Here is a 26,597-nt window from a genome sequence, read left to right as displayed (position 1 = left end):
ATGTCTCCTGGGCTCTACAGAAGAGCTTTCCAGCTAAGAATTAATCTGTAATGATAGAATGGTAAACACTAAAGCTGTGATGTATAAAGAGGGAAGGACTTAACATTGACAGTAATTTCTTTAATAATAATCTGAACTAATGTCCATTTAAATCTCAGTGCAGTTCCTTTAGCTTACTTCTGGTATTGATTTTTCTTCTTTGCAGAATATTTTGGGCTAAAATCCCAAACGGCTAATTATTGATGTTGAAAAGTCATTCAAATAAACCATGGATATAAAAGAACGGAAACCCTACCGGTCTTTAACAAAGAGCAGACATGAAAAGGAGCGACGATACACCAGTTCTTCAGTGGAAAGTGAAGACTGCAAAATACCTCACAAATCCTACAGTTCGAGTGAAACACTTAAAGCCTACGATCAGGACCCAAGATTGGGCTACAGTAATCGTGTTAAAGAAGAGGTTCATCAGGAATCCGATGAATACTGCAGACCAGGTACCTTAAATTATTGTAAAGGTATGTTTTCTGCAAAGAAAAGTGCAGATAGAAAACATTAAACCAGTTCAGAAGTTTAAGGAATAGTATAACCATGAGAACAAAGACATTGTAATGAATGCATTAAAACTTGTACTTGATGGAGAAATTCCCAGTACATAACTACAATCCATTTCTCAGATACTAATCATGTAGTAGTCACATCACAGTCATAAATTCACAAGCATCAGCATTATCATGTATCATTGATACCAACTGACATTTCTACAGCACTCTTGATATAGAAGAAAATGTCTGACTGCTTTACAGAGCAGAGAAGGAAAGTACAAACAGGAAAAAAGAGAAAATATATGCAAGGAAAGCTGAAAGTATCATCAGAGGAGGATTTTGAAGGGAGGGAAGAAAATTACTTGAAGAGAAAATACCAGAGGCAGAGGCTTAATGACTGAAAGATCAGCCTCTAATGATGGAGTAGAATGAATGTAAACAAGCAGTAATCCAGTGTCACAGGAATATATGATCCATGCAGGAATATAAGGCTGGAGAAGATCACTCAGATCGATAAAGATGAGGGGACTAGGGATGACTTTGGAGGGATTGGAAAAAATGGGATACAAGAGCTTGTCAAAGATGGGGGTGATAAGAATGCAGGAGAGGACACATCATGGAGTTCTGAATAAGTTCAGGTTTGTGGCGGTTGAAGGTAGGTAGATTGGTGAGGTGATCATTGGAGATGTCAATCTTTGAATTGATAAAAGCTCAAGTGGATTAAGGTTTTTGCAGCAATATCGGAAAGGTATGACCGTATAATGCTAATGATCCAGAGGCGAAAGAATGTGGTCTTGCCAACAAATCAGATGCGGGGTAGGAGACAGTAGGAAACACAGTTTGGGTTCAAATAGGACACTAGAGTTTCACACCTGCAGATTTACCCTGAGGGCGCATCCGGGGAGGTTGATGGAATCAAGGCTACAGGCATTTAGATAGATGCTAGCAGGAAGGACTAACATAAGTCTCAGGTTTACTACATATTAAGTTATTGTATGTACAGCAGTGAACTCTCTGTTTTGACTTTCCATGGTGAGATTATATTGGGGAATAAAATTATTTAAATTTCTCATTTTGTTGGAGTCCAGTAACAGACACATGCATATTTATCAATTTGTCAGATAATTGAACTGCTTCACAGGTGCAAACCTATATTTAATTTTGAACAAAATAGACCCTACAAAGTGTTAGCTACACTTCTATTTGCACAGAGATTTAATTTTTAAAAAATCAATAACATTTCACACTTGCTTGGACTTTTGTGAAAGACATTGAATGAAATCCAATTGGAATTTGATGAATTTTCAACAATTAACAGGGAAAAGCAATATTCTGAGATAGCTAAACATCAATCAGAACTGTGTGTCTGAATTTCAAACTCCTCAAAAGCTTACATTAGAATTGCAACTGTTCTGAAAAGTCAAAGTGTGCTATTTTCAGTACGTGAACATGTTACACAATTGCATGGTGAATGTTAAGAGGGAATCCTGGGTTCTCCCCAGAGGAAATAAGTCAAATGCAAGGATAAAAAGAGTGCAGACCCAATGTGACTTTGCCAAACCACAGTTAGAAAATAAGGAGCACTTACAATATTTGTTGCAAGGACAAAAATGAAACAAAAGTTTATATAATAACTGGGCTTAGGAACTTAGGAACAGGAGTAGGCCATTCAGCCCCTCGAGCCTGTTCCATTATTCGATTAGATCATGGCTTGCAACTCGGAAGTGCTTTTTAAAAACATGCTTTTTGTATCTTGCTGAGAACTTCTACAGTATAATCAGTAGCCAGTGAAAGAATGGGTTAATGGTAATTTGAGGTCAGGTTTACTGAAAGGTTTTGACCTGCAATGAAAAGTGGGCTTGTGGGAATGTTGAGTGAGGACAGATGGTATGGTTCCACCCACTTTCTCTTGGGTGAATAGCCTGCCAACATTTCCTGTCTAGGTTCACACATGGCCAATTGGGAGATGTATCTGAAGGTGGTCAGCCAATGCTTGGAGAGCTGTATTCAAGCATGACTCAGTGTCTTCGGGAAATGTATGTAGGAAACTGGAGGAACAAAAAAACATACATCCACATTGAAACAAAGTCTCTTTGTGGCACATATAATAATCTTCATACCGTAGAGATTTATAGCACATAAGGAAGCCATTCATCTCCTTGTACTGTGCTGCCTCTGTGCTAGAGCAATACAGAACCAATCTGCAACCTTTCTCTCTCCCCATAGGCCTGTATATTCCTCGGCTTCAAATATTTACCCAATTTTCCCGTAAAAGAAGCAATGGTCTCTGCCTAAACCACTCTCTGGCAAAATATGCCCTGTTTCAACAATCCTCTGTGTGAAGAAATATCTCCTAACGTCACTCCTCACTGTCTTAGTGCTAATTTTAAATTGATGCCCTCTCATCACCGATTCCTCAACCAGAATAAATAGTTTTGCTCTAGTCACTCAAAACTCTTCATAATTTTAAAAACTTCAATTAAATCTCCTCTTAGCCTTCTCAAGTCTCTCCTCATAACTAGAGTTTCCTATTCCTGGCATTATCCTGGTAAATCTGTGTTGTACCTTCTCTATGGCTTTACTATCCTTTCTATAATGGGATGCACAAAACTACACACAGTACTGTAACTGTGGCCTGACCAATGTTTTGTATAAATCCATCAATACTTCTTTTGTACTCTAAGCCTGTATTGATAAAACACAACATTCTATCGGCCTTTTTTATGGCTGTAAAATCAAGGACTTTCATATTAAAAGCCATTCTTGCATCTTGCCAGTGGGCTAGTAACTATTAAGGTTTTTAGACTGAGAAAAAGTACTATTTATTTGAGTAGAAAAGAAGAATTAAAGCTCTCCATAGTTCATATTTTGGAATAAGAATATTGTCAAAATTATCCTACCACAAATATTGATGCAAATATATTTCAGCTTTTAAGCATGAGTTTTCTGCCAGATAAATAAGTCATTTTAATTGTTGCAGAAAAAAAATTAAACTGCAATAAAAAAATCTCAATAATGAAAACGATTACAGTCTGTTCCATCAAAACAGGATGGAAAAAAATCCTCACGATTTATTGGCTCCTCCCATTTAGTTTTGTCCTTTTTAAAAGGGCACATTGGACCCAGGGTATGAAATCAATTTATCTCACAGCATTTATTGTAAAGAAGTTTGATTTTCAGTTAATTGTGGCTGTAATTTTTCATAATTTATGAGAGTTCTTCCCAGAGGCAGCTACTAAAGCTGAGCTTTACTACTGCTGATGCTCACAAACTCATGAGTGAATCAGCAAGCAAAATTGGAAAGGGAAAAAAAAAAGGGTTTTGATGACACAGAGAGTCTTCATTATTAATCTAAACCATTGGTTCAAAAGGACAACAGAACCTCTGGGCCCGAAGAGAAATCATTAGCTATTAGTTTGTTTATTCTGTCGTCTTTGCAGAAAAGAAACATTTGGTGACTGAACAATGTTACGAGTATTAACGGGCCACAAGCCTTCATGTTTTGTATTCAGTATCAAGGTTAGGAGCAGACTGTGTTTTTAGCAGCTCATATTCATTTTTGTTTGACAGGACCATATCTGTCACAGCCAATTTGAGAGACAGGGAGATGAAGAATGTGATAAAGTTTGAAAGCTTTCCTTTTCTTTCATTCTCCTACAAATGTACATTTATCTCAGTTCAAAAAAATTTAATCTTTATTCCTTTTGATTTTTCTTCAGATAGAGAGGCCTATGGCTATTTGTACAGCTGGAATGCATTGAACTGAATTGAATTAAACTGGTTCAGGTTTAGCATTCCCATATTTTTCTTGAGAATTGTTTTGCATGTGGCAGAAGGTGAGCGAGACATCTTTTACTAATGCACGCGAGCCAGAGATTTCTATGGAGATCAGTTTAGAAATATCTGAAGGATTGGGGACTGCATACCCTCTAAGACTTTCACAATGACAATGTTTTTAGATTTCATCTTTGAAATTGTTCAAAAACACAGCTATTTTGAAAATTGCAACTTGCTTATGTTGTCACTGTCATTTACAGTACCTCTGAACTGGTTTCTAAAAATCCAGAATTTCCTCATGACAGTGGTCCTTTAATATGTTTCTCACTGAAAATATATTTCTATACCTTCTACTCTGTTAGTTTAATGACAGGTTATCCACTGTCACCCATACCTGTGATTTCTTCATCAATGTTATGTTGAATGGCATCGTAAGAGGCATTGTTGGAGTATTGGTTCCAGGCATTGCTGAAAGAATTACAGTGTTGCTTTTTCAGATAACTATATGTTGTTGATGTACTGACCTAGAACCTATTGCATATCACCTTCCATTTTAAACAATGGGCCAACCACTGGAATATGGCTGAGTGTTCCCAAATATAGTATTAGAAACATAGAAATGTACAGCATTGGACAAAGACCATTTTGGTCCATCTGGCCAACCCCCTAGTTCAAAAACAGAATTTATTGTTCAAAAACAGAATTTATTGTTCAATACCTATGCCCCTCAGCTAATTTTCTCACCAAATGCTGTCCAACTCTCTCTGAAATTATTGATGTTATCAGCCTGGATTGCTTCCCTGGGCAGTCCATTCCAAACATGTACCATCCTCCCTGTAATGTAGTTGTATTTGATCTGTCCATTCATCTTCCCTATTCTGAGCTTCAGTTCCATGCCTACCCCATTTTCATTCTCGGGGCCATGGTAACAGTTTCTTAGGGTTCAACCTGTCAATACCCTTAAGCATATGAATACCTCAAAAAATCCTCAATCCTCCCTGTCTTCTCTAGTGCAAACAAACTCAGCTTCTACCGTCTATCCTTGAAGCTCAGGTGTCTGACGCCAGGTATCAGATGGGGAGCCCTTTGCTGCACCTTTGCCAGTGGCATGATGTCCTTCTTATAGCATGGGGACCAGAACTGCATGCAATGCTCCACATAGGGACAAACCAATGCCCTGTATATGTTTGGTATCATATCCTGTGATTTGTGTTATATTCCAAGCGCTATACAACCCAAGATCTTACTTGCCCTCCTTACTGGTGAGTCACACTGTGCCAATGGTTTTAATGATCTGTCCACAGATGCCACCATATCCTTTTCTTACGCTGAATCCTGCAGCCTAACACCATTTAGTTTATAATTCCAATGGTTATTCCCCTTCCCTAGTCTCATCACCTTATATATGTCAATAAGGAATTTCATTTGTCACTTCTCAGCCCAGCTTCCCAATGTATCTAGATCCTTTTGTTCCTAATCAGCCTGCTCTTGATTTTTTTTTTACAAAGCCCACCACCACCTTAGTGTTATCAGTACATTTTTACCCTTTTTTCTCAATTCCCACTTCCAAATCATTGATCTATAACAAAGGTTCCAGCACTGATTCTTGGGGTACCCCCATTAGTCATTTTCTGCCTCGCAACGGAGCTCCATGAAAGTCTCCTTTGATGCAGCCAGCTGCCAATCCATTTCACAACTGCCAACCTATTCCAGACTTTTCTACTTTATGGAAAGAGGTGAGTGCAGGCTGGCACTCTTTATCAAGTAAGGGTATCAAGGTATTATGGCTCAAATGGGTAAATGTAGTTGAGGTACAGATCAGCCATGATCTAATTGAAAGGCGAAGCAGGCTTGAGAGGCTGAATGGCCTACTCCTGTTCCTATGTTCCTATGCACTTGTATTGGCAATATTTCTTCATTTCTGAACAGGCACTGATTTCTCCAGGTTTCTTCCTGCGATCAGGCATTATAATATAAGGTGTTATGGTTACTAACGTTAGCAAAGTTTAACATTGAGACTTCATATATCACAGTGCCACCTACAGGTGTAACAGGTATTACAGGTAATTGCAGTCTTGGGCATTTTCCATAGGACCTGATTGACATAGGAGTTTCTTATGCATTTTGAAGTAGAACGTTATGATCCAGCTACTATTTTAAATATATAATATATTTTTACTTTATATTGTTAATTTTTACCAGTTCTGGCAATAAGTCATTACTCAACAAGATGCTGGAAAAGTATGAAAATGCATATTTTTTCTTGAATTGGTGATAATGTTAAAAGGGCTGCATTCTTGTCTTTCAAGCTTTGCATTGGTCTTTAAAAGCAGAAATTCATGATGGGAGTAAAATGGCTGCTCAGTAGAATTGAAGATGGTGTTGATCTTTTCAACAGTGCAAGTTTTGAAAGTGATTAAACTCTGGAGTCTTCAATTAGAAGTTTCTGCACACATACATTTTAAACACCAGAAGGTCTGGAGTGAGGAAAGTCCATTTGGGCCACCAGCCCACTCCATCCAGAATCCATATCTGATTATTCTATCACGGACTTGTTTTCTTTCCCTTATACCATCACCAAATGTTGATCCCCTACAAGTTCATTTACCTACCTTCACAGAAATAAAATCAAGCAACGTTCTTAATATGTCCAAAGCCCTCAATCCCCCTTCTCAATCGACATTAATCTAGCTCTTGCTTGAAGACATTAATTCACCCCAAACTATTTACTACTTTTAAAAAATAATATTGTTGGAAAAAATAGTAATTATTTGCAGGTACCACCATTTTGGCTAGCAGTGAATAGGTATGTTGGTAAAAGTTAATCGCAGTTGCTTGTCTTTTGTTCTCTGCAGCTAAGGGATATCATTTGAAGTAACTCAGTAGTGATAGGAGTGGCGAGGGGAGGGAAGGGAGAACGTCAGCCTTCTTGGTAAAACTGCTTAATTTCAGTCTTAAATAACTGAAAGACACCAGTGTGTACAGAGGCAGTCAAAACATTTTTCTGATTTACTGAATGTTGTGTTCTAGGAACAAATTTTTCTCTGCGCGAGTTGGGACTGAGTGAAGCGACACCTCAGCATGGCACTGGATATCGGACAGAATTAGGGCTGTCACACCGTGGATACTCCATAAGTGCAGGTTCTGATGCTGACACAGAGACAGATGGAGTCATGTCTCCCGAAAATGCTGTGAGACTTTGGGGACGAAATGCTAAATCAACACGAAGCTCCTGTTTATCCAGTCGAGCAAATTCTGCACTCACTCTTACTGACACAGAGCACGAGAATACAGAAAACGGTAAGAAGCCAAATACAAATTTCTGTTCTCCCTTAAAGAAGTTCTATGGATAAAATATCTGTTACTTATATTGTGGTTAGTATTACAAATAGTGTTGCACTGGCATTTGATGATTGGGACAGTTGAACCAGATTGGAAAGCAATTTTATCACAGCCTACAAATTATTTCTTTTAATGTGGCATTCCCTTCCTAAAAAAACTATCAAACCTTTTTCTCTGTGAAGCAATGTAACATAATGACATAAATCACATCAAATGCATCATTGCATTACTTGCACATGACATCTATTGCAATAAAAATGATCCGTGCCTCTGCTGTCCTCTCTCCTGGGCGTAAAGTCAATGCCTTTTTAAACTGAAGGAAAACCAACACAAAATTTCATGTTCTATTATAAAAAATGGCAAATATACATCAGGGTACTGTTAAATACTAAAAATATTTAGTGAATGACCCATGCAGTTCATAACTGGATGGATGTTTTTACTGTATAGCTCTATCTGGTGGGCGTCACCAATCGGCTACAGGGGATGCTGTGAGATTTACCAGCCTTTTCTTATGTTAAGAAAATGTGGCAGTACTTTATCCTTTCCTTGTCTTCTCTCCTTCGATATTATGCAAATACAAACTAAGATTAACAACTAGCCACAGCCTTTGATGATGTTCAAATCCATATCTGCTACGTACACTGCTTCCTCCTATTGCTCGAATTTATGATTGTACAACTTTCATGGCAGCTGCTCAAATCTCAATTCTGTCTTTTCAATGAAAGAGCTGAAATAGCTCATGCCTGCCCTTGTCTTTGATCATCCCAATAATCTAACTAATTTCTCATATCTTTCCTCACCTCTAATTCTGATTCTTACACTATATCTGCAAGAGCTGTTCTGACCAATATCTCTAAAAATCATGCTTTGTAAAACCCATCATGTCTTGTTTGGCATTATAATATCCCTGATAATTGTTTGCTGATTTTTCTTTGGTCCAACCTTCACTTTTACTCTTCTACCCTTCTATCTGTGCCAGTGAAGTGGCTGATCTAATTCCAGCTGATATAGAAAGGTTTCACACCTCACTCTTCTCCTTCTGTCAAATCTTGTACTGCATCTTGGTTCATTTTATACCAATGATTCTACTGTCTTTCTTAAGGGCTCTGCTTATTGCGGCTGGCGACATGGCCAGTCTTATGCATCCTGAACCAACTTTATTTCTGCTCATAACTTCTTTGAATGGACTATTAGAGCGGCTACATGAAACTTTCTTTGAATAAGAGCATCAATTACTGCGTACCTACCTTCCAGTAATCATTCTTTCAGATCCCTTGACAAGGCAGTTCCTTGTAACTTCTAACTACCCATTTCTCCAATATCTTGGTGACATAGTTGCAAACTCTCTGAAACAGAAAGCTGATCTTTTGGCTTCCTTTTCTCATCCAACTCTAATTTTGATGATCTTGGTAAAGAATCTTCCTTCAGACTGTTCTACCATTATGATCAACATCAAATTTATTCCTGCCAGCTCTTTCCAATCCTCTGCTCTTTGCTCTAAGACCTGTGGTCCTGATGGTACCTTTTCCATAATATTCAAGATAGGTGCATCTGAACTTAGCATTTCCCGGTGACAGCCTTCCAATTTTTTTCCCCTAGGCTTCCTTGCCTTCTCTTTGGAAATGTGCTTCTGTTTATCCTATCCCTGATAAAATGATCCCTCTTACCCTTAATACCACTGTCCTGTTATCCTTATATCAATACTTTCTAATATTATAGAAGCTGCTCTCAAATTATTCACCACCTTGAAGGTTGTGGCCTAATCCATGATCACCAGCATGCTTTACAGCAGCCCCATTCCATTGATGACCTTGTTTCCTATGTTATGCAATTCTGGAACCATGCTCTTGAACACTCTAGTGAATTATCTGTCATTGTTTTTGACATCTCCAAAAGCTTTGACAGGGTCTGACATTGCAACTTCAAACAACCTAACTTTGTTCCCATCAAAGCTAGCTTCATGTCTGTCAAATTTGCTTTCAAATCACCCTGTCTTATCTCTGATTTTTTTTCCATCAATCTAGGAACTCTCCAAGGTTCTCTGGCTTCTTAGAAACATAAGGACAGAGTAGCCCCTTGAGCCTGTTCCGCCATTCAGTGAGATTATGGCTGATCTGTGACCTAACTCCGTACATGCGCTTTATCCCCATATCCCTTAATACCTTTGGTTAACAAAAATCTATCAATCTCACATTTAAAATTAACAATTGAGCCATTTGTTCCAAACTTCTACCACACTTTGCGTGTAGAAGTGTTTCCTAACTTCACTCCTGAAAGTCCTGGCTCTAATTTTTAGGCTATGTCCCCCTAGTCCTAGACTCCCCAACCAGTAGAAATAGTTTCGCTCTATCTATCCTATCAGTTCCTCTTAATATATTGAAAACTTCAATCAAATTGCCCCTTAATTTTATAAATTCTAGGGAAAACAACCCTAGTTTATGTAATGTCTCCTTGTAACTTAACCCTTGGACTCCAGCTATCATTTTAGTAAATCTACGCTGCACTCCCTCCAAGGCCAATGTATCCTTCCTAAGGTGCGGTGCCCAGAACTGAACACAATACTCCAGGTGTGGTCTAACCAGGGCTTTGTATAGCTGTAGCATAACTTCTACCCCCTTGCATCCTAGTCCTCTAGATGTAAAGACCAGCATTCCGTTGGCCTTTTTGATTATTTTCTGTACCTGTCCAAGACATTTTAATGATCTATGTACATGGACCCCTAAGTCTCTTTGGATCTCCACTGTTTCGAGTTTTTCACCATTTAGAAAGTACTCTTATCTATCCTTTTTAGGTCCAAAGTGGTGACCTCACATTTGCGTACATTGAAGTCTATTGGCCACAGTTTTGCCCATTCACTTAATCTATTAATAACTCTGTAATTTTATGCTTCCATCTACACTGCTTACAATGCTGCCTATCTTTGTGTCATCGACAAACTTGGATATGTGGCTCTCTATCCCGTCATCTAAGTTGTTAATAAATACAGTGAATAGTTGAGGCCCCAACACAGATCCTTGTAGGACACCACTAGTCACATCCTGCCAATTTGAGTATCTGCCCATTATCCCTACCCCCTGTCTCCTGCCGCTCAGCCAATTTCCTAACCAGGCAATAATTTGCCTTCAATTCCATGAGCTTCAACTTTAGCTAACAGTCTCTTATGAGGAACTTTATCGAATGCCTTCAATTCTTTCCTTCTTTGCATAAAAGACTTCATTTATCCACCGGTGCTCTCATTACTTTTACGAATGATTCCATTCTACATTGATCAGCTTATTTCTAATTGATAGCTCAATCACTAGATCTTGATACCATCCAATGGTGCAGTAATAACCTTGTCCAGGAATTTCCTCGAAACTACTCCTGCTCCGCTGCTGTAACTTCACCAGAAGGGCAGCAGAAACCCTGTTTACGTGTGTTAATGGGGTTTTCGCTGCACATCCAGCGAATTTACAGCAATGGTGTAGGAACAGCTCTGAGGAAATTCCTGCCCTTGTTTCTATCAATTCTTCAAAGAAAAGTTTTTTCATAACTCTTGGTTAGAATTACAAATGGTAACTTCTCTTACCTTGAACCTTTGATATCTCCACTTCTTCCTGTTCTTCATATATCAGTATTCTTGGCCTTGTTATCACCCCTGACTTCAACTGTGACCTCAAGTGGAACTATCTCCTTCATTATTAAATCTGTATTTTAGAAGCTTAGTTTCTTCTTTTATACCAAACACTGAACTGTTAAATCTTTATAGAGCCCAAACCCAACCAAGACTTGAATATTGTTCCCATATCTGGGGAGGCTCTACTAACATCTTTTCCTCTCTTAATCTTTTGATCCTCCTAGAATCATCAAGCTTTTGAAGTTCTAGTTTCGCATCACCTAATTACTTCTTGTTTATTTACCTTGTCCTTTTCTTTTATTCTTTTCAACTATGGGGCTTGGCTCTTGACATTGGTGTCTTAGTTTTTAAAAACAATGAACCTATGAACAACAGAGTAAGAAGTGCATTGTGACAGTTAGGTTACTAGTTGAACATTTATACTATTCCAAGGTCTATTGTTATATATTCAGTACTACTGAGTATTGGTGAATATTTGACTGTTCTGTAGGCAGAAATTAATTAGCCTACACTAGCACTGTGCGATGTGTTCTGAATCTGGCTGTTACTATAGACCATGGCTGGGATTCACGTTGTCGCTAATCATGTAATTTAATGAGTAGTAACTTCAGTGGATCCTGCTTCTTTCAGGTCATAAATGTAATATATGTTATGCTAAATCAATGGAAGAATAAAAGAAAAGATAAATAAGTGCTGTGATGCTATTTCCTGGTAAGGATTGTTGTGGTGCCTTCCGAATACTTCTAACCATAAGAAGCTTAGGAATAGAAAAGTCTCTATAAAAACATCAGTCGAGTTAGCTGAAACGGCACCAGCTCCTGTGACCTGATTCTATGGCAATATTCTTAATATTTTTGTGTTTTATAAACTGTCAGTGTCTAATTTGCAACACAGAAGAAGGGGACATTTTGTTTCTGTGGTGTGGGTGCAAGAGGATGCTATTCACAGCGAAGACTTGAGCTTTTTCCTATTTCTATATTTATTTACTGGGAACAATTTTCCTATCAGCTGATGATTCAGGAGAGTCAGCTGATGAGTAGTAAGGGGCAAGCATCCAAAGAGGGGATGAGGATTGTGTTGGGAACCTGGATTTTGAATCAACTTCTGGCTCATTGTGGTAGGCATCTACCTATATTTGAATGTACACCTTCCCTTCCTGTGGGTGGGCTCACCATTTTCAACTCAGAACTTAGAACTTATAATTTGAGAAATTTCAGCCAATTTGTGACCTTGAATGCAACCCCAATCTACTAATAAAACCATGCTGTAGGTATGCAGAATTGTGGGCCATATTACTGATACAGCAGAATACACAGAAATGGATTCAACCTGATGATTCATGTTTTGTTTTGAGAGGAGGGGTAAAATTGCAAATATAGATCTAAAAGTTTTCTGAATGCTTGTTCCTACCGTGTAGAAACTGTGAGCTGCCTAAACTGAATAGCAAGTATGCTACAGTGCCAGGGCCATTGTCTTCGCATGGATACACTGAGTAGACCACAGCTGCATGTTTCCACACATATGCAGTTTTGTCTCCATTACTCAGGCTGCTCTCAGGATAGTGACAGGCATGATCGATCTCGCTATTCATCTTTCACTGCAACTGGTCTTGAGGGAAACAGAGCCAGAAGAATTAGAGAGGTACTAGAGCAAGTCAAACAAAATGAAAATAAGATTTCAATAAAGATATCCATTGCAGGAATAAAGGTATAAGATGACTTCATTTGAAAAAACATACAAATAAACCATGCTTCTCTCTTAAAAACACTTGGACTCTTGCAAAATGATATGCTGACGTGTTCATTATTTTGACTGATTAAGTCAAATACTGTTTTTGGGACATGACATTTTGGAATTTTTACTATTGTCATGGCAGTCTCGTTCCACGATTCCGTGAAGACCAAAAAACCAGCGGCTTTGATGTGTCTTTGTCAACCAACCAACCATCTAGATTATGTACTCAAGTCTCTAGAGTGGGGCTTGAACCCACAACCTTCTGACTCTCAGATCTGAGTGCTACGACTGAGCCAAGCTGACATAAGAGGAAAAAATGGCAAATACTCAAATGAAAAAATCTTAATGTTCTGAGATGTTTCTGTACACCTCCTGATAGTCAGCTCAATAGTACCATTTGTAAATGTCTGAGAACAGCTTAGCTGTCAATCCTTTCAATGTGGAAATTGTCTGTTACCCTCAGGCGGAAGCCACATAGAGAATAATTCATGATTGTCCTAGGATTTTTCAACCAACATTAAGCAATGGAGCAATGTGTAAAAATGAATAAAATATCTCCAGATGGCTCAGTTGGCAAAAGCAATGTGGCACATAGACCAAAAAGTCCCAGTTTAAATTCTTGGCTTGTGCTGTTATTTGACAGTTCAGCAAAGTTGGAAGTAGAGGTGCTACAATTGGTTTCAGTGCCTCCAGGTGAGAGAGGGAGAAATCAGCTGGGGTTCCCATGCCTGGTCGTAGTGCAGTAACACTTGCTAAGTTATGCACATGTATGTCAGATGAGGACAAGATCAGTCTCATCTATGATTCCTCCTTGATGACACTCTTTGTCCAGGCTTATACATGAAAAACGACAGGGTACTGGTAAAGGTGCCGGGTGCTCTACCCAGTATCTATGGAACTGTATTCCAGTAGAAGTTAGTGACTTCAGGAGAGGAAGAGAAGTGAAAACAGGCACAAAACAAAATGAGTAAAATAATAATGTGCTCAGTTGCCAGCGCGAACATTACATCAGCAGGATCCATCACTGAGAGCATGCTTTCATGAGTTCCAAAAATGTGCATGACTTTTATGGTAAAGTGATAAACTGTGCCAAGGAAAAGTTAATCCCATGATGAGTTACTTTGGATGAAATTGCATCAAAATAATAAATTAAAATATTTTAAAAATGGAAGGAAGTGATCTTACTCCCATAGGTCAGAAACAGAATCCACTACAAAAGTAAATTTGAAAGGTTTATTGAATGAAAACTATTCAACTGTGAATGCTAAATGCTTATGTTTTGCATTGTGTGAGGGGCCCTACTGTGCTCAATTTCCTAATTCACACTGTAGACAAATTTAATTACAAGCAATAGAAATTGACATCCAGCAATTATTAAAATCTATAAGTGAGGGTGTATGTTCGGGCTACAATCAATGTATTTGAAGTAGGATGAGAAGATGCTGTATTTTTTAAAATAACATCAAATGGCCAATACCTAATTGGTGATGTCTCCACTGGAGTAAAGCTATTGCCTTTAGTTACAATTAATATTTTTTGAAGTCCTGCATCCATTAACTGACTTAGCAACCATTCACCTCTTTGGGATTCCAGGTGAAACACATTGAAAATTAAATTTAAAAAGACATCAGGAAGAATTTCCTTCCAATCATCTGAGAGAGAAGAAGGAACAAAGACAACGATGTTATGCCATTCAAAATGCATTGGATGGTGGTCTGGGAGAGTTAGGACATTAGAGGGATGAGCTTTAATGGGCCAACCTTTTCTGCTCCTTGCCTGTTCTTATATTTTTAATTTTCATGTTCTTAATTATAGATTTCTGTAATGATTACAGTTACAAAGGTCATGACAAGATAGTTTTAGATGAAGAAGTTGCTTTGACACAGTTTATGTCATCCTTCCACAGTATCAGCCCTACCATCTTCCCACTACAGCTTCTAGCTGTTTCTTAAATAAGCAGTGACCTGACCTCGCTCACCCTTTTTGGTAATCCACTCCAATTGTTGATCACCCCCTGTGTGAATAAATACTTGCTGACACCTATTCTAAGCTTGCCTTTCATAACCCAGAATGTGTGCCCTTTTGTTTTGCCCTGACATATCCAAACGTATTGTCCTAATTTACTTTATCCCATTAAGCATCTTTGAGATCCCATCCGAGATAGCTCTTTTGGAGGCTTAGAAGCCTTAGCTTATTTAATCATTTCTCATTTCTCATATCTCATCCTCACAACACTAGTCTCTAAGAATAATTTAAGGTGTGAAGAAAATAAACCTGTATCAAATGTATTATGTAGCACTGAACAACAACAACAACAACTTGCTTTTATAAAGCGCCTTTAACGTAATAAAACATCCCAAGGTGCTTCACAGGAGCATAATCAGACAAAAATTGTCACCAAGCCAAAGAAGGAGACGTTAGGACAGATGACCAAAAGCTTGGTCAAAGGGGTAGGTTTTAAAGAGCGTCTTAAAGTACTGAATATCAGGAAGGCTATTACTTGTTGTACATTTAAATTTAAAATAAATTTAAATGTACAACATTTGTGAATTTAAAATAAAATTGCTGGACTATAACTTGGTGTTGTAAAATTGTTTACAATTGTCAACCCCAGTCCATCACCGGCATCTCCACATCATGTTGTACATTGTTAGATATCTTCATGATACATAGCATCTGGAGTCCAATTACATCCTCTTCAACATCCAATTTCAAACATTTACTAATTCTTTGAACTCAAAGTGTAAGAACATATTGATTTACTGACATGCTGATTCTTGCGGGTGGGTCAACAGATTGTTGTTAGCAAGCAGTAATTTTTATATCAGTGTTTAAATTACAACCAGTGAGAGATCATTGTTCCATTAACTCTCAGTCCAATTTTTGATGGAGTATGAAGTTGAAAGGCATCTGCAGCGCTTGTCAATATTGTGGCTGTTTCTCTACCTCAGATGTGTATGTTAGCTTGAGGCTAATTTTGTTCCATATTATATTTGCACTTCTCTTGTGTATTTATATTCTAAAAAAGCACGTAGAGTAGAATTTCAGTGGAGCTGTATTCTCTAAAAGCAACCAGTTGTATTATGGCTGATATTTTTCTTCCATTTTCATTAGGTAGGTGTCCCAATGTTCCTGAGTATTATAGCATTCTTTTTATTGTCACAAACACTAATTTGCATGCTGAAATAATGTCCATCCTCTTAAGGATAATATCTTCCATGTGAAAGCTGAAATTATAAAAAATAAAGGCATGAATAAGAGTTTGGGTTCAGTTTTAAGCCTTTATCATGAGCTTTTACACAGTAGGTTAACACCTTCCCATCTGCCTGCTGTCACTGTAATGTAAATTGGACTTCTTTCACATTCCACTGCTTTCTGGTTTGCAGTAATGCTTAGATTCAATCTTTTATGGCAAATCCAAGATGCCATTGTTGCACTTTTGTACATCTTATGATAGGTTATTTCAATTCTTGGATCTTAGACCACACTCAATGGTGAGTCCTTAACCATTATTTTTAAATAGTTCACAAAAAAATGGGGGTACAGTTTAAAGGTGAATATAGACTTAAAAAATGTTGTCTTGCAGACATTTTTCAGAGTTCACTGGACTCAGGCCAAATCCCAGAAGATTGGAAAATAACAAATGTGACTCTCTTCTTCAAAAAAGGGCTGATTGATAAACCTTCAAATTATAGTCGACCTGTAAGCCTTACTTCCACTGTTGGGAAAGTGTGTGAAAGTGGTAAAATAAGGGAACCGTTTGTCTCATATTAGCTCATGCCCCTCAATCAGCACGATTTTAGGAGTGGGAGGTCATGCTTGACTAATTTATTGGATTTCTTTGAGGAGATGAGATACCTCGGAAATAGGGGACAGATAGTGGATGTTATCTGCCTGGATTTCAGGAAGGCATTTGACACTTTACAGAATAGGCTACTGGATAAGGTCCAAGCTCATGGGACAGGTGGGAGTGTATTAAAATGGATCGGCAAATGGTTGGCTGGTAAACAACAACGAGTAGTAGTGCATGGATCCGTATCTGGATGGCAGCCAGTGGAATGTCACAAGGTTTAGTGTTCGGGTTGCTGTTCTTCATAATTTTTTTAAATGATTTAGAGGAGGGAATTGTGTCCAAAGTGTCAAAATTTGCAGACAATACCACATTTGGAACAGTGGCAAATGATAAATATCAACGTGCAAATTCAAAAGGATATTGACAAATTCGATCAGTGGGTGAAGAAATAGCAGATGTAATTTGATACAAGGTTATGAGATTTGGCAGAGGTAAGTTGGAGTGGATTATATGCTAAATTAGAGTATACTTGAGGTATCGGAACGGGAGAGATGTTGGGGTTTAGTGGACAAGTCATTAAAACCATCAGTACAATATTCCCAGACTGCTAAAAAAAAAATCATAATAAGGGGTAGAACATATCAATTCAGAGAGGTAATTTTAAAACTGTATTTCACCCTGTTGAGAATACATCTGGAGTACTGAATACAGTTGTGGTCTCCCTATTTGAAAAAGGATATTTGGTTATTGGAGGGGATACAGAGAAGTGCTATGTGGTTGATCCCAGAACTTAAGTCAATGACATGTGAAAAATGGTGGACCACACTGGGTCTTCTCTCTCTTGAAAAGTTAAGACTAAGAGGAGATATAATAGAGGTGTTCAAAAGATGAACTTGCATATTTCTCTAGTTTCTCTCCTATCTGCACTCATGCACTCTCCGAGCTCATCTTGACCATGAAACCCACCACCTGCTCCCTCGACCCTATTCCCACCAAACTGCTGACCACCTAACTTCCCTAACTGCTGATATTGTTAACAGTTCCCTCTCCTCAGGTACTGTCCCTTTCCCCTTCAAATCTGCAGTCATCACCCCCCCCTCCCCGTCAAAAAACCCACCCTTGACCCTCTGTCCTTGCAAATTATCGCCCCATCTCCAACCTCCTTTTCCTCTCCAAAGTCCTTGAACGTGTTGTCGCGCCCCAAATCCGTGCCCATCTTTCCCACAACTCCATGTTTGAATCCCTCCAATCAAGTTTCTGCCCCTGCCACATGACTGAAATGGCCCTTATCAAAGTCAAATTGACATCCTATGTGACTGTGACCGTGGTAAACTATCCCTTCTCATCCTTCTCCACCTGTCTGCAGCCGTTGACATGCCTCTCTTCCGTCGTCCAGCTGGGTGGGACTGCGCTCACCTGGTTCCATTCTTATCTATCCAGTCGTAACTAGAGAAGTTAAGGATTAAGAGAAGAGGCTTACAATGTTGCCAAAAAGAGTAGTAAGCCTGAGGATTGGGAGGGTTTTAGAAATCAGCAAAGGATGACCAAGAAATTGATAAAGAGGGAGAAAATTGAAAATGAGAGTAAAATAACAAGAAATATCAAAACAGATTGTAAGAGCTTCTACAAGTATGTAAAAAGGAAGAGATTAGCAAAAGTAAACCTGGGTCCCTCAGATGCAGAGTCAGGAGAAATTATGATGGGGAATAAGGAAATGGCAGAGACGTTAAACAAATATTTTGTATCTGTCTTCACAGTAGAAGACACAAAAAACTTAGTGGGGAACCAAGGGTCTAATGAGAGTGAGGAACTTAAAGTAATTAAGATTAATAAAGAAAAAGTACTGGAGAAATTAATGGGAATAAAAGCTGACAAATCCCTTGGATCTGATGGCCTACATCCTAGGGTTTTAAAAGAGGTGGTTGCAGAGATAGTAGATGCATTGGTTGTGATCTTCCAGAATTCCCTAGATTCTAGAACGGTCCCTGTGGATTGGAAGGTAGCAAATGTAACCCCACTATTCAAGAAAGGAGGGAGAGTGAAAACATGGAACTATAGGTCAGTTGGCCTGATATCAGTAGTAGGGAAAATGCTAGAATCTATTATTATGGACATAGTAACAGGGCACATAGAAAATCATAATATGCTTAGGCAGAGTCAACCGCTTCTATGAAAGGGAAATCATGTTTGACATTTGAGGGTGTAACTAGCAAGGTAGATTTTGAGGGTGTAACTAGCAAGGTAGAGAAAGGAGAACCAATGGATGTAGTATATTTAGATTTTCAAAAGGCATTCACTAAGGTACCACACAAGAGGCTGTTACACAAGATTAGAACTTGTGGGATTGGGGGTAATATATTAGCATGGATTGAGGATTGGTTAACAGACAGAAAATAGAGAGTAGGAATAAACGGGTCATTTTCGGATTGGCAAGTTGTAACTAGTGGGGTACTATAAGGATCAATGCTTGGGCCTCAGCTGCTTACAATATATATCAATGTCTTAGATGAGGGAGCCGAGTGTAATGTATTCAAGTTTGCTAACGATACAAGGCTAGGTGGGAAAGTAAGCTGTGAAGTGGACGCAAAGAGGCTGCAAAGGGATATAGGCAGGTTAAGTGAGTGGACGAGAAGTTGGCAGATGGTGTATAATGTGGGGAAATGTGAAATTATTCACTTTGATAGGAAGAATAGAAAAGCAGAATATTTTTTAAAAAGTGAGAGACTAAGAAATGTTGGTATTCAGAGGGATTTTGGTGTCCTTGTACATGAATCACAGAAGGTTAACATGGAGATACAGCAAGCAATTAGGAAGGCACATGGTATGTTAGCCTTTATTGCAAGGGGGCTGGAGTATCAGAGTAAGGAGGTCTTGCTGCAATTATTTGGGCTTTGGTGAGACCACACCTGGATACTGTGTACAGTTTTGGTCACCTTACCTAAGGAAGGATATACTTGCCTTCGAGGGGGTGCAACAAAGGTTCACTAAATTGATTCCTGGGATGAAAAGGTTGTCCTATGAGGAGAGATTGAGTAGAATAGGCCTATATTCTCAGGAGTTTAGAAGAATGAGAGGTGATCTCATTGAAACGTATAAAATTCTTAGAGTGCTTGACAGGGTAGATGCTGAGAGGCTATTTCCCCTGGCTGGAGAGTCTAGAACTAGGGGTCAAAGTTTCAAGATAAGAGGACGACCATTTAGGACCAAGTTGAAGAAAAATTTCTTCACTCAGTGGGTTGTGAATCTTTGGAATTCTGTACTCCAGAGGGCTGTGGAAGCTCAGTCGTTGAGTATATTCAAGATTGAGATCGATAGATTTTTGGATGCTAAGGGAATCAAGGGATATGGGCTGTATGGCCTACTCCTGCTCCTATTTCTTATGTTCTTATTTTCTTAGCCAGAGAATCATCTGCAATGGCTTCTCTTCCCGCTCCTGCAACACTACCTCTGGCATCCCCCGAGGATCTATCCTTGGCCCCACCTATTTCTCATCTACATGCTGCACCTCAGCAACATCTTCCGAAAACACGACGTCAGGTTCCAATTGTACACCGATGACACCCAGCTCTAGCTCACCATCAGTTCCTTCGACCCCTCCACTGTCTCTGATTTGTTGCACTGCTTGCCGACATCCAGCTTTGGCCACTGTCTGAGGCTGAACCAGACCGTTTGCGACCTTGACCCTTAGATGAGTTTCCGATCACATGTCCACTCCATCACCAAGATCGCCTACTTCCACCTCTGTAGCATCACGCGTCTCTGCCTCTGCCTCAGCTCATCTGTTGCTGAAACCCTCATCCATGCCTTTGTTATCTCTACACTTAACTATTCCAATGCTTTCCTAGGGGCTTCACATCTTCCACTCTCCATAAATTTGAACTCATCCAAAATCCTAACTCGCATCAAGTCCTGTTCTCCCATCACCCCTGGGCTCGTTGACCTACATTGGCTCCCGGTCCGGGAACGCCTCAGTTTTAAAATTCTCAACCTTGTTTTCAAATCCCTCCATGGCCTCGCCTCTCCCTATCTCTGTAACCTCCTCCGGTCCTACAACCCTCCGCGATCTCTGCACTCCTCCAATTCTTTCCTCTTGTGCATATCCGATTTTAATCACATTGGCGACCATGCCTTCAACTGCCTAGGCCCTAAACTCTGGAATTCCCTTCCTAAACCTCTCCGCCTTTCTACCTCTCTCTCCTCCTTTAAGACGCTCCTCAAAACCTATCTCTTTGACAAACCTTTTGGTCATCTGTCCTAATATCTCCATTTCCTGCTCTCGCCCCGAACTGGAAAATTTCATCACCTTTGCTTCCAATTTCCATCCTTCCCGCACCTTCACACGGTCCATCTCCGATTCTTCCCTTCCCATCCTTGACTTCTCTATCTCTATTTCTGGGGATAGGGGCTGTCAACCAATATCTACTCAGTCCACTGACTTCCACAGCTATCTTGATTACACTTCCTCCCATCCCACTTCCTGTAAGGACTTTATTCCCTTCTCCCAGTTCCTCCGTCTCATCTGTTCCAACAATGCCACCTTCCACACCAATGCTTCCGATATGTCTTCCTTCTTCCTGAACTAAGGATTCCACTCCACTGTAGTTGACAGGGCCTTCAACTGTGTCTGTCCCATTTCCTGCACTTCTGCCCTGACCCCTTCCCCTCCCTCCTAGAATCACGATAGGATCCCCCTTGTCCTCACCTTCCACCCCACCAGCCTCCACATTCAACGGATCTCCTCCGCCATTTCCGCCACCTCCATCGTGATGCTACAAACATATCTTCCCTCCCCTCCCCTTTCAGCATTCCGAAGGGACCGTTCGCTACACGACACCCTGGTCTACTTTTCCATCACCCCCAATACCCACTCCCCTTCCCATGGCACCTTCCCATGCAAGTGCAGGAGATGCAACACCTGCCCTTTCACCTCCTCCCTTCCCACCGTCCAGGGCCCCAAACACTCCTTCTGGGCGAAACAGCAATTTACTTGTAATTTTTTCAATTTAGTATACTGTATTTGCTGCTCGTGATGCGGTCTCCTTTACATTGGGGAGACCAAATGCAGATTGGGTGATCTGCTTTGTTGAACACCTCCGTTCAGTCCGCAAGCATGACCCTGACCTTCTGGTGGCTAGCCATTTTAATTCTCCGTCCCACTCCCACTCTGATCTTTCTGTCCTCGGCCTCCTACACTGTTCCAATGAAGCTCGAGGAGCAGCACCTCATCTTTTGATTAGGCACTTTATAACCTTCTGGACTCAACATTGATTTCAAAAACTTCAGATCATAACCACTGCTCCCATTTTTTTGGACAGCAAGTGCTGGTAATGGTTCTGCTATTGCCATTTACAGCTCCTCTGGACCCATCTTTAGTTTCTCTACTTGTCCCATTATCACCCTCCATCATCCCTTTTGTCATTTAATCATTTCTGCCCTCCACCCTATCACAGACCTTCCCTTTTATTCTTTCCTCCCCTCCTCTATTCCCCCTCCACCCTCCTTTGCCTGCCTCAATATTTGCTTAAAAACTGTTAAATCTTCTGGTTCTGATGAAAGGTCTTCGACCTGAAACGTGAACTCTGTTTCTTTCTCCACAGATACTGCCTGACTTGCTGAGTGTTTCCAGCATTTTCTGTTTTTATTTCAAATATCTCCTTGTGTGGCTTGGTGTCAAATTTTGTTGAATAATTGCTCTTGTGAAGCACTTTGGGACATTTTACTATGTTAAAGGCACAATATAAATGCAAGTTGTCGTTGTTGTTGATGGGATCCTTCAAGTGTACTGTCAATACTCAGACCAAAATTATTTTCTATTCTCATCTTTACCCTGATTCAGTCTGATTCACTGTGGATGTGCTTCATGTTTCTTCCACCAATGTTCAATGCATTGCACTCATTCACATTACATTTTATTTTCTATCCTCACCCCAATCATTTAACTAGTCTGGATCCTTTTGCAGTCTATCAATCTCTCTTAGATCGTTGACCATGCTATGTAACACTGCATTATTAGCAAATTTTATATACTGGAAATATCCTCCTCCATGTTGTTTATGAATCGACATCCTGGGACCCAGAACAAACCCTTGTGGAAATCTTCGAGTCACTGTTTCCCAGACAGTTCCTTTTTTTTTTCCATTTGTCAGCTGTTGTTTTTAATGTTAAATCAAATTGTAATCCAATTAGGTAATTTCACATTAATTGCATAAGGCCTAATCTTTTTTGAAAACTTCATGTGCAGACTGATATGAATCATCTGCATCATCCTCATCCATTAGTTTAGTTATTTTCTCATCATGCATCTCTCAGCCTGCGCTGAAAGGGTGGAAAATGTGTTAGTATTTGGGGCAAGAGGAAGGTTTTCTATGAAAGTGGCAAATTGGCTGATTTTGCCAGAGTGGGAGTATCGAACCCTGCTGCTGCTTTTTCAGCAATGCTCGTTAATGTCAGGAAAGCAATTGAGAAGCATGGCATCACTGATTAGTTCTAAATTCACGCTGCTTGTGCCTCTGTAGATGAACATTAGCAAGATCTTACAAGATGCTCTTGGGCATTTTTTCTATTCTCAATGACACACTAACATTAGACTTCTCCAATTCATTCCTCATCTCGATTTATGCTTTTTTTGGATATTTGCATTTCGTAGCCTCCAGTAATCAGTATTACCCCTATATTTATATAGCTTTTAAAAATATTAACTGCAGCCCTACCTATATTTTCACTCATTTACTGAAGAACTGTAGAATGAGTGCCATTTGATTATGTGCCCTTCAGACAGTTAACTGAGATTTTTTTCTTTTGCTACAGTCTTTTGTGAAGACTGATGTGACAAATTAATGTAACACATCTTTCACTTTCTAATTCTCTCCCATATTCTTCTTGTATCCGTAACTGATTAGTTATTTATGAACTTTGGTCAGACTCATAAGTGGGATATGCTATGAATCTGCCTCATATACTCTGGTTGTACAACATGATGATAAATGATTAAAATGTTTAAAGTTAGATGCAAACATTAATTTTAAATGTGAACCGCACTGATATGTACAGAAAAGACTAGCTCTGCTGATATAACAACAAATCGGATTTATATAGAGCCTTTAACATAGTAAGACGTCCCAAGGCACTTCACAGGAACGTTATCAAACAAAATTTGACATCGAGCCACATAAGGAGATATTGGGACAGGCTTGGTCAAAGAGAGAGGTTTCAAGGTGCATCTTAAAGGAGAAGAGAGAGGTTCAGGGAGGGTATTCCAGAGCTTAGGGGTTAGGCAGTTGAAGACACGGCCGCCAATGGTGGAGCAATTAAAATCGGGGATGTGCAAGAAGCCAGAATTGGAGGAGCGCAGAGATCTCAGAGTGTTGTAGGGCTGGAGGAGGTTACACAGAAAGGGAGGGGCGAGGCCATGGAAGGATTTGAAAACATGGTTGAGAATTTTAAAATTGAGGCCTTCCCGGACTGGGAGCCAATATAGGTCAGCGAACACAGGGGTGATGGGTGAACTGGACTTGGTGGTAAGTTAGGATCCAGGCAGCAGAGTTTTGGATGAGCTCAAGTTTATGGAGGGTGGAAGATGGGAGGCCAGCTAGGAGAGCATTGGAATAGTCAAGTCAATAGGTAACAAAGGCATGGATGAGGGGTTTCAGCAGCAGATGAGCTGAGGCAGAGGCGGAAACTGGAGATGTTACCGAGGTGGAAGTAGACGGTTTTGGTGATGGAGCAGATATGTGGTCGGTAGCTCATTTCAGGGTCAAATAGGAAGCCAAGTTTGTGAACGGTCTGGTTCAGCATCAGACAGTGGCCAGGGAGAGGGATGGAGTCAGTGGCTAAGGAATGCAGTTTGTGGTGGGGACTGAAGACAATGACTTCGGTCTTCCCAGCATTTAGTTGGAGGAAATTTCTGCTCATCCAGTAAAGTTTAGCTACCTGTACTCAATTGCGATGGCACTTCCATGATGTAACAAAAATATCAAATGAAATGACATCATCACTTAAGACAAGTTACGGTGGAACACATGTTTACCCATTTCATCTACAGTTGATGGAATTTCGTGAGACTATTGGCATTTGTCCTAACAAATGGGCAGTAAACTTTTTTGGGTGTCTGATGTGTGCAGAAAACCATCATCATGTCTCTGTACCAAGCAACTGAGAAATAGACACATATAGAATTTCTGTTTGCTCAACGCAAGGTGCATACTCGTTTCCCATAGCGACAAACCTCACACAGAGTCAGGCTAGAATTTAGCCAGCTAAAGTCACACAGCCGATACAGTACACAGCACTGGTTAGCTTCTGCTGCTTGACTAGCTAGGACCCCCCTATCCATTAGCGAATTGACTGGCAGGGCTAGAGTAAAGTGGAAATAATTCCAGGCCTCCAGTTACAGATTTTATTGGTAAGCCAGGATGGCTAATCAATCATCAGTAGAGCCTTGGAGTACTGAGATCTGCCTGGTTCTGGTATCAGATTACTAAATTGACTTGTTCCAAATTTCCATCACCAGGCGTATCATCTTCAAGCGACTTCAACTCCAAAGGGAGCTTGCATTTTTAAGGAATTCTTTCAAGACGGTATTGGTTAGAAATGGACAGTTCTTCTATTGTGAAACCTGCATTTTAATACACAACCTTTTTTAATTTAAAAGAGATGACTTTGATCACAAGATGCCAAAGTTGAGTTTTAAAAGACTGAAGATTGTGGGAGAATGGAGGGACTACGGGCGGCCAAGAATTCTGCAGTTTTGAGGTGCTGGGAAAGAGCGAGTTAGAGAAACTACTTGCATTTACATAGTGCCTTGTAGAAACAGCTCTGGGTAATGAGTGTTAGGTTCAACACAGTGGGGTGTAAGGAAGGGACAGTACATGTTGAACGATGTACCAGGCGTTAGGAGAAACGAGAGAGGGGAGTTTAGAGTAGCCCGAACCATAGCACTATCAATAAAATAGGAAAAGCCAAGAAATATTGGGCCAGAAATTGGGCAGAGTGGCGAGGCAATGCTCCTGCGAATTAAATTAACAAATTTACTTACTGCGGGCTCTCAGGCGTCGAATTGCTTGAATTTGAAGTTAAAAAAATATGTGATATCAACCCAGCCTCTGAGCAGCGTGAGTTTTTGCGCAGCTAGCAAAGTCTGTGAGGAGAAGACGTGCCCACAAAATCTGTCAGAAAGAAATGTCACATTCACAGATTCAGACTGCATTACTCAAGCAGGCAAGCAGACTTCATTCATTTAAAGTTAATATGCTGTATGTTGTTGTAAATAAAAAAATTATTTATTTTTATATAAAAAGCCAAAAAAACAATTGAAATAAATTGAAGAGACAGAAGGGAAAATTTTTTAAAAAATTTTAAGTGATTTTTTTTAATGACCAAAAACTATTAAAATAAGGAGTAATATGGGACTTCACATTTTTAAAAGTTAATTTTTAGTTGCTTGGCAATCATTGAGACTTACGGCGCTGTTAAAACTTAGTTTAGACATGGTGGGGGTGATTTTAGGGGGCAATTGCCCATGTGTTGGGGGCGGGGGGGCTCTGAAAATTGCGGAAATTCCGTTCGGGTTCGGATGCCGGCTCCAACCCGCCGACTTCCGAGTTTCCCAGGGACCCACCTGTGTGCACACGGGCGACCCGAAAAAGGAAGTCCCGTCAACAATTAGAGCCAGCGGGATGACAGTTAAAGAGCCAAATGTACCTCATTGATGCATTTAAGGCACTTTACCTGTGACAGATTAAGTACTTAGAAAGATTTTTAATTTACCTGGGCAGCTTTTCCACCACTTCTG

At 39.8% G+C, this 26,597-nt stretch overlaps 1 protein-coding gene across 8 annotated transcripts in view; it reads left to right on the top strand.

Moving 5' to 3' along the window:
• Positions 1-250: 250 nt before the first annotated feature.
• The window catches only part of tenm4 (teneurin transmembrane protein 4), a 414,166-nt gene continuing 387,819 nt past the window's right edge, over positions 251-26,597 (top strand). For 6 of the 8 annotated variants that reach the window (XM_067986259.1, XM_067986257.1, XM_067986258.1 and 3 more), the window contains exons 1-2: positions 251-494; positions 7,350-7,619. In XM_067986259.1, the coding sequence (XP_067842360.1) occupies positions 269-494; positions 7,350-7,619 (496 nt within the window). In that variant the 5' untranslated portion in view covers positions 251-268. The remainder of the gene's footprint in view (positions 495-7,349; positions 7,620-26,597) is intronic. The other 2 variants (XM_067986263.1, XM_067986262.1) reach the window with 1 other exon arrangement.

This window comes from Heptranchias perlo, chromosome 6, assembly GCF_035084215.1.
Source record: "Heptranchias perlo isolate sHepPer1 chromosome 6, sHepPer1.hap1, whole genome shotgun sequence".
NCBI lineage: Eukaryota > Metazoa > Chordata > Chondrichthyes > Hexanchiformes > Hexanchidae > Heptranchias > Heptranchias perlo.
The sequence above is the reverse complement of the archived record's forward strand: the minus strand, read 5'-3'. Positions and strand labels throughout refer to the sequence as shown.